A 22,827-nucleotide genomic window follows, 5' to 3' on the forward strand; every position below is an offset into this window, starting at 1 on the left:
ATGCAGCCTCGTTTGCCCCTGAAGTCACCAGACCTGGTGAGCTCTGAAGTCAGGACTTCTGGCCTAGGGAGTCCAAAAATAGGCTTGTGGGGGATCTGTGAACTTCCTGAACACGTATGCCAACTGTGTGTGTGTGTGTGTGTGTGTGTGTGTGTGTGTGTATAGTACCCAGAAGGAATGACTAGGGGCTTTTCAGAGAGTGACTTCTTGTCTGAAAGTAAACATTCTGCAGAGAGGAAGTACAGGTCCCAGGGTCACAGAGAAGGGTGTGGGTGGGAGGGGCCCACTGTCCACATATGTTCATATGACCACATTTCATCGGCCAAGGTTTCTGTGGCTTGTCGCCTTGGGCTAGGAGGCCAGCTGTTGGTTGCTGACAGAGATTGCATATCTGGCCTTAAACAAGCCAGAGCTATAAAGAGAAGGTGATGTTAGAAAGTACTTAGCAGCTCTGTGTACATCTAGAAAGTCGCTGGGGGTGACAGGAGTGCTGGGCTGGTATCAGGAGACCTGAGATCTCCCCAGATCCGAGACCAACTGGCTGTGTGACCGTAGCCAAGCACTGTCCCCTTATCTGTGCCTCTGCTCCCCGGCCCACAGTGCCAGGGGCTTGGAAGGGTTGCTCCCGAGGAGGTCTTTTCACGTACATCAGCTCATTTTGTCCTGACCTGTGGTTCCCTAAAATCTTGAATTCTGCATTCGCGGGCATCAGTGTTGTGGGCCAGGACCCCTTTCCACGGGCTCTAGGGTCCTGGCCCCCCTGGAGTAGCCTGGCATTCACTAACCTCTTCTTTCCCTCTGGGTGGGGTCTGTGCAGCACCCACTTGTCACTCACACACACACACACATACACACACACACACACGCAGTAGTACCTGAAAGTCTACACAGGCTTCTCAGTCCTTTGAGGCAGATGTGTTATTACTTTCTTGCCATTCCCCTTGTACAGCTAGAGTGCCCCTGAAACTTGGGGGGGGGAAGCAGCGGGGGGAGGCTTGTAGCTTCTTGGAGTAGAGGATGAATCAGGCAGGGGAGACGAGAAGGAAGAGTCAGCAAAATACCTGCCCTTTGCTGGGCTCTTTCATGATTATCTCACCGGATTGTCCCAAATCCATGGGATACAGATGCTCTTATCTCCATTTTACAGATGGGAAGACAGGGTCAGAGAGAGAGAGAGGGAGAGAGACTTGTCTTGACTCAGCCAGTTTCCAGCCCAGATCAGCTGGGCTTCAAAACAGTGCCCCTCCTGGTGCCAGCCCTGGGTACCACTGGGAACAGTTCAAAGGATACAGTGTGTGACCCCCCCCCTGCTGTCCACCCTAGGAGCCCCTTGTCCAACAGAACATGTTTGGCAGTGTCTGGTGGGAAAGAGCCTGTGGCCAGGCTTCTACCTCGGGCACAGTAGACCCCCCTGGTGCTGCTGGGGTCCCCTGGCTGGGAGCAGGTGGGGTCATGCAGATGTGGATGGACAGGCAGGAGTAACCTGGGGCCACCTGGAATCTTGCTGTCGGGATGGCCAGGCTGGGCTCTGTGTATCACAGTCTCAGGAGCAAGGGTGACTCTGTAGTCCGGGGATTTGCCCACCACATTCTCAAGCACATCCACGTGGGTTTTGTTTGCTCTCTGACCCTGTCGGGCGGCTGTCGTCCCCTCGGTCCTCCTCACAGTCCTTCAGCCCACCAGGCATGGGCCTTGGAGTCACCCAGACCTGGGCTGCAGTCCGCCCCCTGTGCTGCCGCGTGACCCTAGACGTATCTTTTCATGCTTCGGAGGCTCAGTTTTCCTCATCTGGACGTTGACGGTGATGACACTGACTTCACAGCCCTTTGTCCGGGGTCAGAAACCCATCATGTCCCAGCTGGCGGATAGTAGGAGCTCAGTGTCAGGCACTTAGCTAACGGGTCTAGGTGGGCAGATAGATGTGTCAACCAGGCCCACAGGCTGCATCGAGGTCAGGCCTTTTCAGTTTTTTGAAATAGCGTGAACCTTCATAAATTGACATCTTTCACGCGAGAATCCAGGCACCTGGCTTGGCTTGAAGGGTCAGCACCTCCGGCCACACGGGCCCATATTTCTGCATGGCCCCTGTGAGCTGGCTGAGTATAGCTGCCCCATAGTCAGGCACCTGCCTCCTGCCTGCCGCTGCCCCTGCCCAGGCAGCATTTATGCTCTGCCAGGCCCCGAGGGGACAAATGATTCCGGTCCTGGGTGGGGAGTGGGGAAACGGGCATATGGGGGGCTGTGGGGCTCTCTTCTGTATGGATTGCTGCCTTCCTGGTGGTGTCCGTACTGGGCTCTGTCAGAGCACTTCCGGCTTGCATTGTCACTGAGGGGACCTTTAACCCCTACAGCTGTCACACGGTCTGTGAGTCCCTGTCGTGGTCACTCCTGTCTGTGTCTGCTGTTCCACATCCACAGCTTCACGTGTCGGGACCGAGACCTCCCTGGAGCAGACGGGGCGGCCACACTTCATTCACGTATTCATTCATTCATTCATTCATTCACTCACTGGCTTGTGGCTTCCTCCCTCCCTTCCTTCACCAACAGATGTTCACGGAGCACCAGCTGTGTGCCGGGCACTGTTTCTGGTGAGGGCACGGACACAAAGCCCTGCCTTCAGGGAAACTCCACTCTGGGGGTGGCTTGGGGAGGGGACAATAGACAAAATGAGCATGGACCACGCATCGGGTGTCAGGTGATGGTGTGTGCTGTGAACAGATGGGCGCTTGGACTTGCCTGGACACCCAGTGTTTTTCCCCAGCCCCCTGCTGCTCTGGAATAACTGCTCCTTCGCCCTCTCGCGGGGCACGCGCTGGTGGGGCGCACGCTCACCAAGTGCATACAGCTGGTGTCACGGACAGTTAGTGCACTTGCCGAACGCGCCCTCGGCCTTCCTCACGTCACCCTGTTTGATCACTACCTGGGAGGCAGGTCCTACAGTTCCCCCCACTTGACAGATGAGCAAACCAGGCTCGGAGCTCTGGATGTGCCCCCGGGGTTGTTCTGTTAGTGTCAGAGCCCGAACTAGAACCCAGCTGTGTGTGACTCCAGTCCTGAAATCCCGTGTTCACCTTAGTTCACGCGGGAGTATTGGTTCCTTGGAGGCTTGTGTCCCTCAGGCAACGAGTCAGGGAAGGCCAGCGGTTGTCTTAGGTAGTAAGACCTGAATGCCCACCCTGCACCACTTTCCTGGCTCTGCCTGTTGTACTTCATCCCCCCCCTCCACCGCCCCGACCCCTTTGTTTCAAATCCTGCTTGTCCCTTAAGGACCATCTCAGATGCCACAGTGTTTAACAAATTTAGTTGAAAATGGGGTCTCCTACCAGGCAGGCGTTTCCTATGACCCTACTCACTCCATGTCTCATGGATTTGGGAGGCCAACTCCTGACCCCTCCCTTCTAGTCACTTCCCCCAGGGCAGGGCTATGGCCCTGCCTCGTTCCTCTCTATCTGCAGGAACCCTGGTCGCAGCTGGCTTTAGGGAATGGTGGCTGGGCCGACAGATGGTCAGAGGGATCAGAAATGTCTTTGCAGACACACCAGTGCCTGTGTCTCTCCTCAGGGGCTGGAGGTCCAGTTTGCGTCTGCCCCGGAGCCTGGTTCCAACCCTGAACTTGGCCTTTCCTGAGTAGTGTGTGAGGAGGGGGGTGGTGATGTTGGTGGCCATCATAATGATGACAGTGGCTCTCATTTGTCATGTTCTGGCTAGGTGCCAGGCACTGTTTGTTAATTTTACACCTCTGGTCTCATTTAATCTCCCAAGATTGCTTCAGGGCAGGAATGTGTTGCCTCATTTTACAGATGAGCAAATGGAGGCTCTGAGAATGAAGGCCTGTAGTCCTCCCATAGCGGCCTGCGGACTCAGGCTCGGGGACTCGGATCCTGAAGCCAACGCTCCTGACCTCCGGGCCAGACGGTGCCAGGAGTTAGGAATTCCCGGATTCGAATCCCCTCCGTAGCACCCCACAGCTGCGCGCACTTGGGCCAGCACATGAGGATGTGGAAACACCTCCGTCTCCTCATCTGGTGATCCCACCCTAGGGATTGTGGCAAAGGGACCATAGAATGTGCTAGACAGGCTTGGAAACTCACCAGTCTTCACTCCTCCCCTTTGCCTTGGCAGAATTGCACCTCTACCCCCAGGAACCCCAAGGTCATCCCCTGTGCTGTAGTTCACATGGGCTCAAGGGGAGCCCGAATTCCTTCCCTTGGCTTTCTGTGAATGTGGCGGGTGGGGCTGGGGGCGGAGGAAGGAGGCACTGCGTTCCAGGGAGGCCTTGTGGGTGTGGGCTGCCCCACTCAATGGCCACATTGTTTGGCCCAGAGCTCAGAGGTGCTGAGGTTCTGGGGCTCCACCTACAGGGACAGGCGGCCCAGAAGCTGGAGGAGACATTTTTGTGTTGACTGTTTTGTTTTCTCGTGGCTGCCCCACGGACCTCTTTCCACAGGCCTCCGTTGAGTAACCATCTGTGCTGATGGGGTGTCCCCCTGCCCAGGGCACGGTGTCTCTCAGAGCAGGGAGGCCTGGATGACTGTAGTACCTATCTCCACTTCCCTGGGAAGAAAACAGCCCAGAGGGACAAGGGCTTGCTCGAGGCTATAGGCCTCAGCTCTGTCTTAGAGTCAGACCTGGTGTGTGTCCTGGTTCTGTCCCTTATGTGCCGAGTGGCTTTGGGGAAGCCCTTTCCCCACCAAACCTCAGTTTCCCCGTCTGTGTACTAGGGATAAGTATTACTGCTCCCAGTAGAGGAGTGCTTAGTACAGTGCCTGCATGCATTAGGTGCTCACTAATGGCAGCCCTCATCTCTACTGTCTTGGGTGGCCGAATGGCGGGGGTGGGGCTGGCTTCTGTCTGGCTTTCTTTGCGGAATCTGGCTGTCAGCAGCGTTAGTCACCCTTTGGCTGTTCTGCCTGATCTTTGGGCATCTTAACGCCACTGAAATGTTTCACTGATATTTATTCATTCATTCACGGATCCTTGACACATGATCTGTGTATACAACCTAGCACGTGATTCATCTATGATCACGTGCTAGGTTCAGGCTCTGCTAATGGATGATATGAATGGACTTTTATAAGTACACACTACTATTTATTTAATGACAAAGTGACTTTAGTCACTCCCCTTGAACTCTGAAAGGTCAGTGTTGCACATAACCTTACAGCTGTTAGAAGCTTCATTTTCCAGATGTGGCAGCTGAGGATCAAAGCAGGAAAGGGGTTATGATAGCTCCACGAAGGACAGTGGCAGATCGGGGACTGTGTCCAGACCTCCCGGCTGGACAGATATATGGCTTCGTTAATTTTAGTCCCAGGAATGTTGCCAATGTTATTTATGACTGCCTTTTGTGTACTCGGTGCCCCTGTTGGCTACACGGGAGGCCAGAGAGGTGAGGGGACCCAGGCCCAGAGCAGAGTGTTTGACGTCTCCTCTCTGGCTTGAGCGTGCCTCAGTTGTCTCTCTGGGACTGCCAGGCTGTGGCAGTACGGGCCAGATCCTGCTGGTTGGCCCTGCTGCCTGTGGGCTGTAAAAGTTAATTTCTAAAACCCTGTGGGTGGTCCATGCTTGTTCTTATTGGGGCCGGGACACCCTAGCTCCCTTATCTCTGGGTGAGCAAGCTAACTTGGTATGTGTGAGCTGACCAGTGGGGCCCAGGGAGAGCTGAGCAAGGAGAGAGAGGGGCCCTTTCTCCGACCCACCCAGAGGCTGTGACTCAACGCTTTTCCCGGCTTCCCCCTTGAGGCCTGAGGAAGGAGGGGTGGGGTGGGGTCACCAGGTCTCTTCCACCAGAGAGATGAACAGAGCCGATTGTCACCCAGATAGGGTCCCAGTTCAGGTCCTGGCTGTGCCACTACTTACTTCATACGTTCACGGTCTTGAGATGGTGCTGTGTGTCCTCCTTGGCTGGGGAGGGACCAGCTGTGCCATCACAGATGCTTCCATGCACTCAACTGTCCCTTTCCTGCATGGATTGTCATGGCCTCTTGTGCAGCCTCCCTCTTTTTCTCTGTGAATGGAATTAAGCCCAACCAGAAATCTCCTATGGGTTTTTTTCTTATTCTGGTTTTAGTTTGCTTTTATCAAAAAAGAAAAGAAAAAAAAACCTTTGGGGCGCTGGGTGGCTCAGTGGGTTAAGTGTCTGACTTCAGCTCAGGTCATGATCTCACAGTTCGTGAGTTCAAGCCCTGCGTGGGGCTCTGTGCCGATAGCTTGGGGCCTGGAGCCTGCTTTGGAGTCTGTGTCTCCTTTGCTCTCTGCCTCTGCCCCGCTCGTGCCCTGTCTGTCTCTCTCTCTCAAAAGTAAATAACATTTAAAATATTTAAAAGAAAAAAAAACCCGTAATCACAGACTAATCTTTCTGAGCCTCAGTTCCCCCTATGTAAAACGGGAATAAAATATCACTAACTGCTAATAACAATTGGTAACATTTATTGAGCATTTACTTACTGTGTGCTAGATAATGTTTTAAGTGCCCGGCATACATTATCTTATTTAATCCTCACAATAAGCCCCACGAGGTATAGGTATTTTTTAGGATGCCTACCTCGATTAGTGAGTGGAAGATAATCTGTGCAAAGGACTTGGCATAGGGCCTGGCACAGAGTACAGCTCTTGATTCCAATTAAATGTCATGGATGGGGGAAACTGAGGCTGACCCCAGGTCACAGACCTGGCAACCACTCACCTCTCGAGGAGGTTGAGGGCACGGAGTGAGACGTGGGTAAAACAGCTGCGTTCGTGGGGGTTTCTTTGTGTGTGTTACTTAGAAAGGCGGAAATCACCTTGGTATTGATGTTTAGCCCGGAAAGGTGGATCTGGTAGAGAGGAGAGATTTTTAATTCTGGCCCTATCAGTCTTATGGACTATTGAGTCGATCCTTTGCACCGCTCCAAAGAGGGTTGTACGGTAGCCATTCCCAGACCGGAAAAGGGAGACGTTACTTCTTTAATTGAGCTGTGCAGGTGCGGGGCTGGGTACATGACCGCCCAGACACCCTGCCAGGTGGGCTCATCACCCAGACACGAAGATTGGTTTTCTGAATGAAACTCCAGGTGCACGAGGACTGTTTCTCACTGCTATAATCCCAGGGGCTAAAATAGTATAGGTACAGGGTAGGTGCCTGAGAAGTCCGTGGATGAATGAATCAACGAATGAATGAGTGACTGGAGAGGTGACCTGGCTTGCCAAGATCACGTAACAAGGCCGTGACCCCTGTGCTGTGCTGTGACAGCTGCTTAATCTAAACTGATGGGAGGTAAACACAGGTTTCCAGTTTCCTTTGGCCTCCAGCCAGAGAAGAAGCCGGCAGCTATGGGCTGTCCCCCATCCGGCACCCCCAGCTGTGTGTATAGGCTGGCGTCTCCAGGGAAACAAAGCTCGGGAGTGCTGAGGAGGGAGACCAGTCGCGGTGAGGGCACTCTGACGAGAGGGCCTGGAAAAAGCAAGCGCCTCCCTTAGCAGAATGTGCGACTTGTGTCCAGGCTCAGGCAGCCCGCCTTCTTTTTTTTTTTTTTTTTGTAATTTTTTTTTTTTTTTAATATTTTCTTTACTTTTGAGACAGAGAGAGACAGAGCATAAAGCGGGGAGGGTCAGAGAGACAGGGAGTCACAGAATCTGAGACAGGCTCCAGCTCCGAGCTGTCAGCACAGAGCCCGACGCGGGGCTCAAACTCAATGACTGCGAGATCATGACCGGAGCCGAAGTCGGATGCTTAACCAACTGAGCCACCCAGGCGCCCCAACCCCACCTTCTTAATGCAGGGCAGCTGCTTCGAGCAGCCTGGCTCCCATGGCCAGGGTTCAGATCCCGCCTCTGCCTGTACCAGCTGTGGGTTCCAGGGTAGGGTGGGAGGGGAATGCCTACCTTACAGGTTGAGGTGAAACCTTAAAATAAAGGTACTCAGGTACCAAGGAGCTGCCTGGGGGGGCTCAGTCAGCTGAGCATCTGACTTCAGCTCGGGTCACGATCTCGCGGTTTGTGAGTTTGAGCCCTGCGTCAGACTGGCTGCCGTCAGTGCAGAGCCCGCTTCGGATCCTCTGTCTCCCCGTCTCTTCCCCTCCCCTGCTTGTGTTCTCTCTCTCAAAAATAAATAACGTTAAAAAAAAAAAAAAAAAGAAAGATATTCAGGTACCAGTAGGGAAGATGTCTGATGCGTTGTAGGCCCTCCCCACTGGTTGGGGAAGTTGAGCCAGGGAATGGAATAGGAGCTCTTTAGTCAAGCACCTGGGTCATGTCCTGGCCTCACCTCTTATTAGCTGGGGACCTTGACAAGTTACTGAATCTCTCTATGCTTCAGTTTTCTCATCTGGAATCGGGGATGACGGACAAGCGCCCGAGCACCAAATCTGGCCTGCCCCCCGTGTTCGTAGATGAAGGTTTGTGGGCACACAGCTGTGCCCATTTGTCAGGGTACCATCTCTGGCTGCTTTCTGGCTACAAGAGTGATTTGCATGCGACAGACACCTTATGGCTGCAGACCTGAAAGCATTTACTATCTGGCCCTTCGCAGAACAAGTTTGGCAGCCCTTGATCTATAGAATGAGGATTAAATGAGAGACTGTGAATAAAGGGCCAGAGAGGGCCTGGGACGGGGCTTGGCACACGGTGTCAACAGCCTTCTGATCCGGAGAGCGCTTGGGTCACATTTTGAGAGCCGTGCAGTGTATTGCTCCGGGAGCCCGCCCTCCCTGCTTTCGTACCCCACCCCTCCAGTGCTCCCTCCCCCTAGTCCCTTGTAACCACCGATCTCTGTTTCTGTGGATTTGCCTGCTCTGGATGTTTTACGTAAATGGAATCCTATCACACGTGGCCTTTTGCCATCTGACTTCTTTCACTTGGTATGAAGTTTTCAAGGTGCATCCACACTGCAGGATGGTGTCAGTGCCTCATTCCTTTTCATGACCAAGTAACATTCCACTGGATAAAGCTAATGCCACATTTTGTTTCTGCATTCATTAGCTGATAGACATTTATTTCTGCTTTTTGCCTATTGTGAGTCATGCTTCTGTGAACATTTGTATACAAGCTTTGGTGTGGATTTGTGTGGTTTTTTTTTTTTTTTTAATTTTTTTTTTAACGTTTTATTTATTTTTAAGACAGGGAGAGACAGAGCATGAACAGGGGAGGGTCAGAAAGAGGGAGACACAGAATCTGAAACAGCCATCAGGCTCTGAGCTGTCAGCACAGAGCCCGACGTGGGGCTCAAACTCACAGACCGCGAGATCATGACCTGAGCCGAAGTCAGCCGCTTAACTGACTGAGCCACCCAGGCGCCCCATGTGTGTTTTTTTTTTTTTTAATTGGGGCAAAACACACATAAACAACATCGGCCATTTTAATCGTTTTTAAGTGCACAGGCCATTGGCATCAAGTACTTCCTCAGTGTTGTGCAACCGTCACCACCATCATGTCCAGAAATTTTTCATCTTCCCGAACTGAAACTGGGTCCCGTTAAGCACTAACTTCCCGTTCTTCTCCCCCCACCACCCACTGGCAATCCTCTTAATACTTTCTGTTTCTATGAATTTGACTAGTAGAGGTACCTCACGTAAGAGAGCTCATATTTGTGCTATTGCGGCTGGCATTTCACTTAGCATATTGTCTTTGAGGTTCACCTGTGCCGTACTTGTGTTAGACTTTGCTTTTTTGGAATTTTTATGATTGTATTTTATTTTATTTTTTTTTATATATTTTTTTAACGTTTATTTATTTTTGAGGACAGAGAGAGACAGAGCATGAACGGGGGAGGGTCAGAGAGAGGGAGACACAGAATCTGAAACAGGCTCCAGGCTCTGAGCTGTCAGCACAGAGCCCGATGCGGGGCTCGAACTCACAGACCGCCGAGATCATGACCTGAGCCGAAGTCGGCGGCTTAACCGACTGAGCCACCCAGGCGCCCCTATAATTTTATTTTTAACATTCTATTTGTTTTTGCGATGAGATTGCACAAGCAGGGGAGGGGCAGGGAGAGAGGGAGACAGAGCAGCCGAAATGAGCTCTGCGCTGACAGCAGAGACCCTGATGCGGGGCTTAAACTTGTGAACTGTGAGATCGTGACCGGAGCTGAAGTTGGACGCTTAACCGACTGAGTCTCCCAGGGGCCTTGAGTGAATTTTTTTTAAGTCTATTTATTTGTTTTGAGAGAGATCGACAGAGCACAAGCTGGGGAAGGGTGGAGAGAGAGAATCCCAAGCAGGCTCTGTGCTTGAACTCACAGACGGTGAGTTTTATATACCACATATGTAAGAGTTTATTCTGGGCTGCCTTTCCACTGATGTATATGTCAGCCTTTCTTCAGTACCAAAGTGTTTTGATTACTCTAGCTTTGTAGCAAGTTGTTTGTTTTTTTTTTTTCAACGTTTATTTATTTTTGGGACAGGGAGAGACAGAGCATGAACGGGGGAGGGGCAGAGAGAGAGGGAGACACAGAATCGGAAACAGGCTCCAGGCTCTGAGCCATCAGCCCAGAGCCCGACGCGGGGCTCGAACTCACGGACCGCGAGATCGTGACCTGGCTGAAGTTGGACGCTTAACTGTGCCACCCAGGTGCCCCCCCCTTTTTTTTTTTTTTTGTTTTCAACGTTTATTTATTTTTGGGACAGGGAGAGACAGAGCATGAACGGGGGAGGGGCATGGCGCAATTTTTTTAAAAATTATTATTTATTATTTATTTTTGAGAGAGACAGAGTGTGAGCAGGGGAGGGGCAGGGAGAGAGGGAGACACAGAATCCGTAGCAGTTCCAGGCTCTGAGCTGTCAGCACAGAGCCCGATGCAGGGCTCGAACTCATGAACCGCAAGATCATGACTTGAGCTGAAGTCGGAAGCCCAACTGACTGAGCCACCCAGGCACCCCTGTAGCAAGTTTTAAATTAAGAAGTGTGAGATTTCTAACTTTCTTCTTTTTTAAGAACGATTGTCTTGGCTATTTGGGGTCCTTTGATATTCCATATGAATTTCACAATGGATTTTTTAATTTTTGTAAAAGATGCCATCAGGATTGATAGGGACTCTGTAGATGGGGTAACATTGACATCTTAACAATACGGAGTCTTTCTATCCATGAACATGGGATGTCTTTCTGTTTACTTGTCCGTCTTTAACTTCTTTTAGCAATGTTTTATACTTTTCAGGGTACAGATATTTTGCCTTGGTTTTTTTTTTTTTCTTTCTAGGTATTCCTGAGTTATTTTCTTCTTTTTGATGCTATTGTAAATGGAATTGTTTCCTTAATTTCCTTTTGGATTATTCATTGTCAGAGTATAGAATCTCAACTGATTTTTGTGTGTTGCTTTATGTCCTGCAACTTTGCTAAAAATTGTTTACTGGTTGTAACAGTTTTCTAGGTGTTTATAATCTTCAGGGTTTTCTACATGTTGGGTCATGTCATCTGCAGAGATAATTTTGCATTTATCTGGCCTTTGCAATTTGCTGGCCTCTTATTTTTCTTACTTAATTATGCTGGCTAGGACTTCCAGTATTGTGTCGAATAGGAGTGAAGAAAGTGGGCATCCTTGTCTTGTTCCTAATCCTAGACAAGAAGCTTTCAGTCTTTCACTTCGAGTATAAAGCCCACTATGGGTTTTCATATATGGCCTTTGATATGTTGAGGTGGTTTTATCCTATTCCTAGTTTGTTGGTGGTTTTCCTGGGAAAGAGTGTTGAATTTTGTTAGATGTTTTTTCCTGCATCAGTTGAAGTGATGGTGTTTTTTTCCCTCCTTCATTCCATTAATGTGGTCAATTCCATTGACTGATCTTTGTATGTTAAACCATCCTTGCTTCCAGAAGTAAATCCCACTGGGCCATGGTGTATAATCCTCTTAATATGTTGCTGAATTTGATTTGCTAGTATTTTGTTGAGGATTTTTGCATCAGTATTCGTCAGGGATATTGATCTGTAGTTTTATTTTCTTGCAGTGTTTGCCTGGCTTTGATATTAGGGTCATGCTGACCTGATAGGATGAGTTAGGTAGTGTCCGTTAGGATTTTCCATTTTTTCATGATTCAATCTAGGTAGGTTGTCTGCTTCCAGGAATTTGTCTAGGTTTTCCAGTTTGTTGGCATATACGTGTTCATGGTACTCTCTTACGATCTTTTTTATTTCTGTAAAATCAGTAGTAATGTCCCCACTCTGGTTTCTCGTATTAGTAATTTGAGTCCTCTTTTTTTTCTTAGTCAATCTGGCTAATGGACATATGTTTTTAATCAGTGGACATGTGGCGATACACACACACACACACACACACACACACACCTCGAGTGGAATTGCTGGATCATATGGTAATGCTATGTTTAACATTTTGAGGAATTGCTACTCTGTTTTCTAAAGTGCCTGCGAAATTTTACATTCCCACCATCATTGTACGAGGGTTTCAGTTTGTCAGTATCCTTGCCAACACTGATTATTGTGCATCTTTTTGATTCTAGGCATCCTAGCCTCTATGAAGTGGTATTTTATTGTAGTTTTGACTGACATTTCCCTAAAGACCAATGACGGTCAGCACCTTTTCATATGTGTATTTGGCCATATGTTTCCCTTTTTTGGGAGAAACATTTATTCAAATCCTTTGTCCATCTTTTTAAATTTATTTATTTATTTTGAGAGAGACAGACAGAGAGAGAGAGAGAGATTGTGAGTGTGCATGTGTGAGTGGTGGGGTCGGGGAGAGAGAGAATCCCAAGCAGGGCCCACACTGTCAGCACAGAGCCCAACACAAGGCTGGATCCCATGATCTCTGGGATCATGACCTGAGCCGGGATCATGACCTGAGCCGAGATCAAGGAGTTGGACGCTCAACCCACTGAGCCACCCAGGCGCCCCCTTTGTCCATTTTTAAATTGGGTTATTTGTCCTTTAAATTTTTTTTTAAGTTATTTATTTTGAGAGCTAGAGAGAGTGAGGGAGGGACGGAAAGAGAGAGAATCCCAAGCAGGCTCCGCACTGCCCGCGCAGAACCCGACGCAGGGTTTGAGCCCCAAACCGTGAGATCATGACCAGAGCTGAAGTCAGACGCTTAACTGACAGAGCCACCCAGGTGCCCCATATTTGTCCTTTTATTGTTGAGTTGTAAGAGTTCTTTATATAATCTGAACACTAGTCTTTTATCAAAATATATGATTCTCACGGTTTTCCCCATTCTGTGGGTTGTCTTTTCACTTTTCTGATCATGCCCTTGGATGTGCAAAAGCTTTTATTGTTGATGAAGTCCATTGTGTTTGGTTTTTGTTGCTTGTGATTTTGGTGTCATTTCCAAACACCCCATCTTTACTAATCCCTGTCTCCTTGACATGCGTTCAAAGGTCCTCAAAGCATGGCACTATAAAGAGGATAAAAGAAATCATAATTCTTCCAGTTTGCTCCTAAGATTTCTCTACTACCATCTTGCACTATGTGTTTGCTAGAGGGAGGAGAGGTGTGGCCCCAAGGTCCAGGCCTCTTGCTCTTTTGCAAATTCGTGTAGAGCAGTGGTTCTCAAAGGATGGTCAGGGGACTGGGGGCAGCAACCCTCAGGCATTTGTTGGAAATGCAGATTCTTGGACCCACCCCAGCCTTACTGAATCAGAAACTCTGCTTAGGGCCCAGTGACCTTGTTTTTAATAACCTCTCCAGGTGATTCTGTTGCACGCTAAAGTTTAAAGACTACTGGCATAGTGTTTTTAGCTGGTACCACCTAGAGATTACATGAGATGGCATGAGATGGCCATCCTTGTCCTCCTCTCTCACTGTTCTAATTCATCCTCATCATCTCTTGCCAAATGTGAGATCAGATGCTTTTGGTAACAAGTAACAGAGAATCTCAAACTAGCCTAAACAACAAACGAAATTAATGCATATTTTATTTGAAAAGTCTGGAGGAAGGTCAGGTTTGAGGGGGATTTTGAGCAGGACTTAGATTCTCTTTGTCCTCCTCTTTGTAATAGGTTTGTCTTCACATTGGCTTCCCTCATGGTTGCAAGATGGCTGCCTGCAACCATCAGGGCTTTGTGTTTCCTTATGGCTCCAGAGGAGATATCATGGCTTCCCACACCATCAAGCAGAGCTCAGGGCTTGGTTGTGATTAGACCAGCCCTGAATCAGCCCACAGGGCAAGAGGCAGAGAATTTCCCTGATTGGCTTAGGCCTCCTCTCCCCACTGGGGATGAGATGAGTCCCACCCAGTTTTCGTGGCTGTTTCACAAAGGGGAAGGAAAGAATGCTCTGTGTGCAGGGGGAAGACATCCATGATGCCCTGGGCACTGGGACCCATAAAATGGCCTTTTTACTATTTGCGCCAGCCAAATCCACTGTTCCTCTGCTTTCCTACCCTTTAGAGATACCATATCCAGAGGGATCCTCTAAAGCAGAAACTGTCTATAACACCCCTTATTAAAACCCTCTGGTGCCTTTCTCCAGACATACATACACAGCTCTCAGGGTAAAGTTCATACTTGGAGATGTTTGAATTCTAGTTCCAGTTGGCCTTTGTGGCCCGCTCTCTTCTCACCCTTTTGAACCCCTTGGAACATTCCTCCCTTCTCCCCTTCCTACCCTTCCTTGCTGTTCTGCCTCTGCAGTTGCTGTATTTTACCTGGAATGTCTTTGTCCTTCTTCATTTGGTAAAATTGCCCTTCAAAACCCAGCTCTTCTCTGGGAAGGCCTCCATAGTTACAGGCTTCTAGGTAACACAGTCACCATGTGCCTGTACTGGCCTCTGCCTTGGGGCAGGGATGTGTCTGGTTCCTCCTGGTTCCCTGGTCCCCAGGCTTGTTATAGACTAGGAGCTCAGATAGTGTTTGTTGATTAAATACTACATTTATGGCCCTGCTGCGCCTAGCAATGTGGAGCCCTTGGTAGAGTTGTCGATGGATTAAACTGATCACAAACCTCACTTCTCCTGGTCCTGAGAAATCCTAGAGCCACAAGTGGCTTGCTGCTCTCAAGGGAGTGTGAAGGATGAGCCTCTGATGGGTTCAAGTTGTTGGTCCTTGGTACTTAGAGCTGGATTTGGGGCTTGGTAAGGGTTTAGAGGCCTTCAGTTATGCACCGCGGAATCCTTGATCCTAAGGAGCCTTCTTTCATCCCAGGACACCGTGGACACAGGCCTGCTGGAGCTTTAATTGTGGACAGCCACAGATAACTTCCTCCTCCTTCAGAGGAATCGATGCATCTACAGCCAGGGGTTATTTTAGGCCTGTTCTTCCCATTAAAAACAAAGTATTTCTAATATTTTTATACATATTTGTTGAATAAAATTTGGAAAATATTTAAGTATAGACCACCTGTAATCCTTCCCAGAGCATTGATGTATGTACCTCCATTCTATCTTCTAAGCATGCATATTTAGTAACTTCGAAAGGTATTAAGATGATTATTTTATTTTTGCTCTGTTATTTTTATTAATTGAGATTATTTTGTTAATTAAACCCCACGCATTCCAGTAGAAGTCCCCTACAGCCCTGCCAATGACAAGGTGAAAGGTAGAACGTTAAGACACATGGAATGGAACCTAGTAAGAACTATCATGAAAGGGACTTTTTTTCTTTCCCCCATCCCATCAGGGCACTAAGATGTGAAATTTTTATTTATTTATTAAAACAATTTTTTTAAATGTTTATTTATTTTTGAGACAGAGAGAGGCCGAGCTTGAGCAGGGGAGGGGCAGAGAGAGAGGGAGACAGAATCCGAAGCAGGCTCCAGGCTCTGAGCTGTCAGCACAGAGCCCAACGTGGGGCTCAAACCCATGAACCGTGAGATCATGACTTGAGCCAAAGTCAGACGCTTAACCAACTGAGCGACCCGGGCTCCCTAAGATGTGAAATTTTTAAAACCAATTGGGGGTAAAAACACTTCCAAAAAAAAAAAGAAAAAAAAAGAAAAAGGAAGAAAAAACAAACCCTATTTTGCCACATGTGAGGGTACAGTCAGGTAGTATTTACACAGAGGTTAATAGAATATCACTCTAACACATGTGTGATTAATACCAAGGAGCGTTGTTTCTTCAGACTTCTGCGGGATGATTATCTTTTAAAAACATTTCATTGGGGTCCATATACAAATTGTGGAATGTTGCGGGTTTAATCTCGGTATAGAACCAAAAAAGTTGGTACATTTTTTTTCCCGGGAATAGAACCAAAGCTAAGCTCAGAACTTTCCAGCAGCTAGAGCAATCAATCAATCAATCAGTACATTTTAAAAAATTACAAAAGGGAAGTGCGTGGGGTCACGGAGCTCTTGAATTGCAGAAGAGGAAGCAAACCGGATCGGCGGAATGGTCAAGCTTTCCTAGTGCCGAGCTCTGGAGAGGATGGGGGGGTCTTGTGTAAGGGGATTGTGTAAGGGACAAGTTCACTGACAGATGCAGGAACTGCCTGGGTTTGGCCACTTCTCATACTGACTGTTGATAATAACAGAGGGTGTGCTGATAGACTTAGTTCTAGGAAGGCACAGATTTGTAGGGAGCCTGAATAAGGTGGTGTAAGTGTGATACTTGCTGGTGGGTTTTGTTTGCTAGAGGTTCAAGGAGAGCATGTTAATCGGTGTGGCTTTCCTACTGGGCTTTCGTGTTGAGAATCTCCTTTAACTGCCTTGACTTTGGAGGTGGAGGTGATTAGTGCCATTTTATAGATGAAATTGAGGCTCGGGGAGATGAAGTAACTTACTCAAGGTCACATAGCCAGTTAAGCTGCACCATCAGTACCGGAACTCAAGTTCACCACCTTTCAGCTGCACCCTTAGAGAAGGGGGCAGTGCCTGAGCCTGTCCTGCATGCACTGTGTGGAAGGCTGGGCCTGTTGTTTTGTTTTGTTTAAAATTTTTTTTTTAACGTTTACTTATTTTTGAGACAGAGGGAGACAGAGCATGAACGGGGGAGGGTCAGAGAGAGAGGGAGACATGGAATCTGAAACAGGCTCCAGGCTCTGAGCTGTCAGCACAGAGCCCGACGCGGGGCTCGAACTCACGGACCGCGAGATCATGACCTGAGCCGAAGTCAGCCGCCTAACCGGCTGAGCCATGGGCCTGTTGTTTTGTAAACACCACCTCATCCAATCCTTAGGGTAGCTCTGGGTGGTCCTTAGTATTACCTGAGCCACACAGATAGTAAGGGGTGCAGAGGCAGAGCTGCGGCTCCTAACCTGGGTTTGGTGGGGGGACTTCAGGGTGTGCAAAAATTCAGTAGAATTGCATGCAGGCCCCTGTTCCTGTTTGCATTTTTTCTGAATAAAAGGAGAGGATACCTTTCATGGAGTCTCAAGAGAAAAAATCCCAGACCTTTGAGCTCAAGGAAGGAGCCATAGTAACAGTTCATACTGACTGAGCCCCAGCCCGGTGCCTGCCACCCGGCAAGGCCTGGTGACCTGTCATTCCTGCGGAGGTCGGGTGAGCAGCAACCGGGCTGCTCAGATAGTAAGCGGTTTTGCACGATGACAAGGTTTGCTTCTCATGGCTGGGCTTTTCCTAGCAATTAGTAGGATTTTTTGTCCTTCTGTGGAGCTGAGAATTATTAAAAACCAGAACGATCTGCTGCTGTGCAAGAGGTCAGTGCCTGTGTCCAGGCCACCTTTGTTCCCTGGCCCCAGGGAACAAGCTTGGTTGGGGGGGTGGTTGGTGAAATGAAGCAGTGAATGAAGGAACGAGTGGAAGAAAGAAGTACCTCTTTCTCACTGTTCTGGGTTGCAAGACATTAATTCATCTCTGATGGCTGTTATTCAGGGTCACTGTAGTGTTGGAAGTCCTGGGGCGGTGCAGGCCAAGCACCATCGGAGTGACCCTAGGGGCTTCAGGGGCCACGTCCTTCCTCCCTGGCGGGAGGTGGTGTGCAAGCTGGCGGTGTCCCCTTACGAGGCTCTCTCCCCCAGCACGGAGCCTCCCACAGCATGGAGCAAGCCTGTCTCCTGCTCAGGGCCAAGCTAGGAGGGCCAGCACTGTCTTGCTACCCCCAGCATCTGGGACCTCTAGCCCCCTGCCTGCTCTGGTTTCTTGCATCCAGGTGTGGCTTGTCCCCCGAAAATATAGCCCAGTGGGGGGGGGGGGGCCCAGTTAAGTGCAGTGGCATCAACAAGCCCCATCTTCCAGCTGAGAAAATGTGCTCTGTTGAAGTGACCTGCCCACGGCTGCAGCTAGTGAACGGCGGGCCTGGGACCTGGGTCCAGCCACGGATCACCACATCCTTACATTTACGTGGCCAGGAAGCCTCTGGAAGGTCTGCCACAAGCTGGAGACTCATGGAAACAGTGAGGCCACTCCTCCCTCCTCTGACTGGAGAGCTGCTCTGGCCCAGAGGATTATGGCGGAGGTTTTCTTTCCCCTGGGGGGGGGGGGGAATGACTGGCCCCAGGGCACGGCGCCTGCCTCTGCCCAGCTAGGTTGGAGGGACTTTCGCTGGGCCAGGAGCTGGAAGCGGTGAGGAGATTCCAGGAACGGCTGCTCGAGTTTGTGACGCTTCCCCCTTCCCTACCTACCTGTATCTGTAATTTCAGAGAAAAACAACATCTTTGCACATGTGATAGGAGCCCAGTGTGGGTGAGAAAGAACAAAGATGGGAGGGCTAGAGAGGGAGGGCCTGGGTCAGCATCAGTGGCAATCTGCACGCTCGTTGTCCTTCTCCAGCCCCTGCGCTGAGCTGGGAGCCAGCCCTCGAAGGCCTGGGTCTGGTTGTTCTCCTGGGCCCTGTCCCTGCTGGGTGTGTGATGAACGAATGAATGCATGCATGCAAGAATGACCTGGGGCGTTAGAAAACCTTTCTGGTGCAGGACCTGCCACTTAAGAATCTGGCCTCGCTCAGTCCCATCCCCTTCCTGGGCCTGGGTTTCTACACCTGGGCTGGTCTTCAAGGCCCTGACGTTCTGTTGCAAGCCAGCGAGGGCCCTGGCCTCTGAGAGATGGAGAGAGGCGCGAGATAGGTGCCAGGATTCCGTGAGGACTTGGCCGGCTTGTATGTGGGCGATGGTGTCCTTTGAGCTTCCTGGCTGTGGGGCCTAGGAAGTAGAGCAGCTGGCAGGTGGGGACAAGGGAGGAGGGCAGGCTGGGAGGAGAAGGGAGGGTGCAGGCGGGGGGCAAAAGGCCATTGGCTACCGTTGTGGGTTTCTGTGGCAACTTTTTTTTCCCCCCTGAAAAATGAACTGGCCAGGGACCCCTCTGGGTTTCAGAGCCTCCTGTGAGGGTTGGGGTCAGATCAGAGGGGGTGGTGCAGACTGGACAGGCCCCGGGGCAGGATGAGGAGAGGCCAGGGAGCGGGGGCAGTGGGTGCCGGCTGATCCTGCTGGGGCCGGGTCCCGAGGTGCTCCCCATCCCGTGGGCTGTGCACCCCTGCTCACTCTTACTTTGCCTTGTGTTTTCTGCAGATCATGATCGAGTTCTGTCCTGGGGGAGCTGTGGATGCCATCATGCTGGGTGAGTGTCCCTTGACCCGGTGCAGTGGTGCTGGGGTGGGCTTGAGGGCTCTAGTCCAGGACTGGTGTTCCGCACTCCCCTGCCCCAGCAGTTCATGTGGCCTGTTTGAGTACTTTTATGCTCTATCCCCTTTTGGGAATGGGGTTGGGTTCTTGGAGGGAATGCAGGGTGCTCATTAGAAAACCAACACTTCCTATTCAAAAAGCCATATGTCCTTGAGCTGGTCACTCATCCCCTCCAGCCTTGTTGGCCGTAAGATGGGTGAGGCCTTCTTTGCCTCACCCCACAGCACCCTGAGGAGGTGAAAATGAGACCCCTAAGGGAGATCCTTTGAAGAGTGGGAATTCTGGGGCACCTGGGTGGCTTAGCCTGGTAAGCCTCCGACTTCGGCTCAGGTCATGATCTCGCGGTTCGTGGGTTCGAGTCCCACGTCGGGCTCTTTGCTGACAGCTCGGAGCCTGAAGCCTGCTGCGGATTCTGTGTCTCCCTCTCTCTCTGCCCCTCCCCCGCTTGTGCGCGCGCGCGCTCTCTCTCTCTCTCTCTCTCTCTCTCTCTCAAAGATAAATAAACATTAAAAAAATATTTACAGAGTGGCACCTGGGTAGCTCAGTCCGTTGCACATCTGACTTCCTGACCAGATTGACACTTATAGGGGTTAAGGAGCTGTCCCAGAGTCCCACAGCAGGGCTGAGACAGGAGCCTGGCTCTTGCTGGCTTGGTGGGCAGTGAGTGAGGAGAGGCTGAGGGTCTGGGGCCCCAGAGCATTGATAGACAGGCCTAGGATTTTGCGGTGGCTCAGGAGAGGGGAGGTTTTCAGTACAATGTAGAACTATTCAGCCACTCTCTTACTATGAGGAAGGTATTTCCCCCCTGAGTTTATCTCAGGAATGTTGAATTTGTGGCGGCCCTTTCTGGAAATACAGAAATGCTGGCCTTCCTTGCAGAGCCCCTTACCACACTCCCAGAGTTGTCAGATGGGTAAATGATGGATGTGAGTACGTATGATGCGGACTTCGGGTGTTCCTTCTCTCCGCAGAGACTGCCTTTGAAGATTTTCATCATTCTGGGTAGAATTTAACAAAATAAAAATGGTGGTCTTGTAGGAGTTGAGACTCTCTAGGTTATAAGGCGATCAGAGGACTCTTTAAATTGGTTTAGGGGGAAAAAAAGGTGGGAGATACGGGAGGGAGAATTTATTGGCACAAATAACTAAAAAGTTCAAGGGTTGCCAGCTTCAGGCACAGCTTGATCTAGGAGTTTTTGTTTTGTTTTGTTTTGTTTTGTTTTGTTTTCAAGTTCTCATAAAAACATGGTTTCCTACTCCAACTCTTGGCCCCACTTTATTCTGTGTTGGTCCCATTCTCATACTGGCTTTCTGTTTATGGTGACAAGGTGGCTGTAGGAGCTCCAGCAATCATATCTGTATTCCGAACAGCAAGATAGAAGAAGGGAGGGTAGGACAACTCCACAAACACACTTTCCACTTTTTTAAGGAGACATTACAGAAGCCCCGTATGATACCTCCATTTACATCTCATTGGCCAGAACATAATAGCACACAGCTAGAAGGGAGGCTGGGAAATGTGGTCTTCTAACTGGTGGCCATGTGTTCAGATACTCACAAAGAAGGGGGGGAATGGGAGCCATCTACCAGCTCCTGCTACTCCAGGTATGCAGCTTAGCTCATGTGGGGGGAGAATGTCAGAGATGGAAAAGACATTTACACATACCTTGCACTTACTGGGTCCTTGACCTCATTCATAGCTGGGGCAGGACCCCAGGCTGTGGCTTAGCCTGCAGGCAGACTCACTCTCTGGCTGCTCTCTCAGTTCTCCTGCTCCAGTCCCAGGTGGTTTTCTTCTTGTTGGTGGCAGCAGTTAAAGGAGCATTGCCGTTGCCATCGGCATCCCAAGTGGGTTTTGTTTTTTTTTTTGTTGTTGTTTTTTTTTGAGAGAGTGAGCAGGGGAGGGGCAGAAGGAGAGGGAAAGAGAGAATCTTTTTTTTTGTTTTTAATGTTTGTTTATTTTTGAGAGAGAGTGAGACAGTGCGAGTTGGGGAGGGGCAGAGAGAGAGGGAGATACTGAATCCGAAGCAGGCTCCAGGCTCTGAGCTGTCAGCACAGAGCTGAACGTGGGACTCAAACTCATGAACCGTGAGATCGTGACCTGAGTCGAAGTTGGATGCTCAATGACTGAGCCACCCAGGCGCCCCTAATGTTTATTTTTGAGAGACAGAGGGAGAATTAGAGAGAGCATGTGTGTGGGAGGGGCAGAGAGAGAGGGAGGGAGAGAATCCCAAGCAGGCTTTGCGTTAATAGCAGAGAACCCAACGTGGGGCTCAAACCCGTGAATTGTGAGATCATGACCTAAGCCAAAGTCAGATGCTGAACCGGCTGAGTCACCCAGGCGCCTCACCATCAGCATTCTAGAAATTAGGGTGAGAGAAGAGAAGGTGGGATGGGGAGAGCTGACCAGGTGAGAACTGGTTGCAGCTGTGTGACGAGGGGTGGGCTCTCCCACAGACGCTGACCCTGCTTAGAGGCACTTTCCGTCCTCGGCATCTCCCCATTGCCCTGCACAGTTGCATAGAGTGACGAGCCTGGACTTGGGGTCCAAGGGACCTGAGGTCTGTTTCTAGGTTCCTCTGTGGGGTAGCTGTGGGGTGCTGGGCTGGCCCCTTTGCGAGATGGGGGGAATATGCAGAGCGTGTCACTGTATGGCCAGGCTGGTTACTTAACACCCAGTGTTTGCTCTGATCCAGTTGGCCTTGCCTTGCCGGCTCTTCAGCGTTTGGCTCTCAGCCCTCCTGCGGAGGAGAGGGGGTGGAGTGGGACTAGCTGTGGTTTCAAACAGACGTAGGACTCATCTGCAGTGTTGCAGATTTTTTTAATCTGAAGAAAATATTCATGTATTGCTGTGTAATCAAAAATTAATCTCAAGAATTTATCATACTGTATGATTCCAATTATATGACGTTCTAAAAAAGGCAAGACCGGGGACAGAAATCAAAGTAATGATTTCTCCAGCTCATGGGCTGGAGACGTGGGGCTGAAATGTTGATCACACACGGGTTCGGGGGAGTGATCGAAACATTCTGCATCTAATTCGTGGTGGTGGTCATGTGACTATATACGTTTGCCAAAACTCATAGAATTGTACACCTAAACAAAAATGAATTTTACCGTTGATAAATTTTATCTACATAAGGCATATCTACCTGGTTGGGTCATTGTGAAGATTAACTGAAAGAATGCATCCAAGTCCCTAACACTGGGCCTCATATGTTGGTAAAACCTCAGAAAATGATGACTGTGAGATCTCCACCATCATCAACATCATCATCATGATCACTTTGCTTGTTCTGATTTCATTTATGCAAATAAATCAGGCACAAGAGGTCACAGTTTGACCTTTAAAAAAAATGGCCAGAGATAATCCAGCATAATCTCAGGACCAGCC

At 49.7% G+C, this 22,827-nt stretch overlaps 1 protein-coding gene across 1 annotated transcript in view; it reads left to right on the plus strand.

Moving 5' to 3' along the window:
- The window catches only part of STK10 (serine/threonine kinase 10), a 116,214-nt gene that overhangs the window by 32,705 nt on the left and 60,682 nt on the right, over window positions 1–22,827 (plus strand). The window contains 1 exon segment of the mRNA XM_030327625.1: window positions 19,321–19,369. Coding sequence (XP_030183485.1) covers window positions 19,321–19,369 — 49 coding nt within the window.

Source organism: Lynx canadensis, chromosome A1 (assembly GCF_007474595.2).
Source record: "Lynx canadensis isolate LIC74 chromosome A1, mLynCan4.pri.v2, whole genome shotgun sequence".
Lineage (NCBI taxonomy): Eukaryota > Metazoa > Chordata > Mammalia > Carnivora > Felidae > Lynx > Lynx canadensis.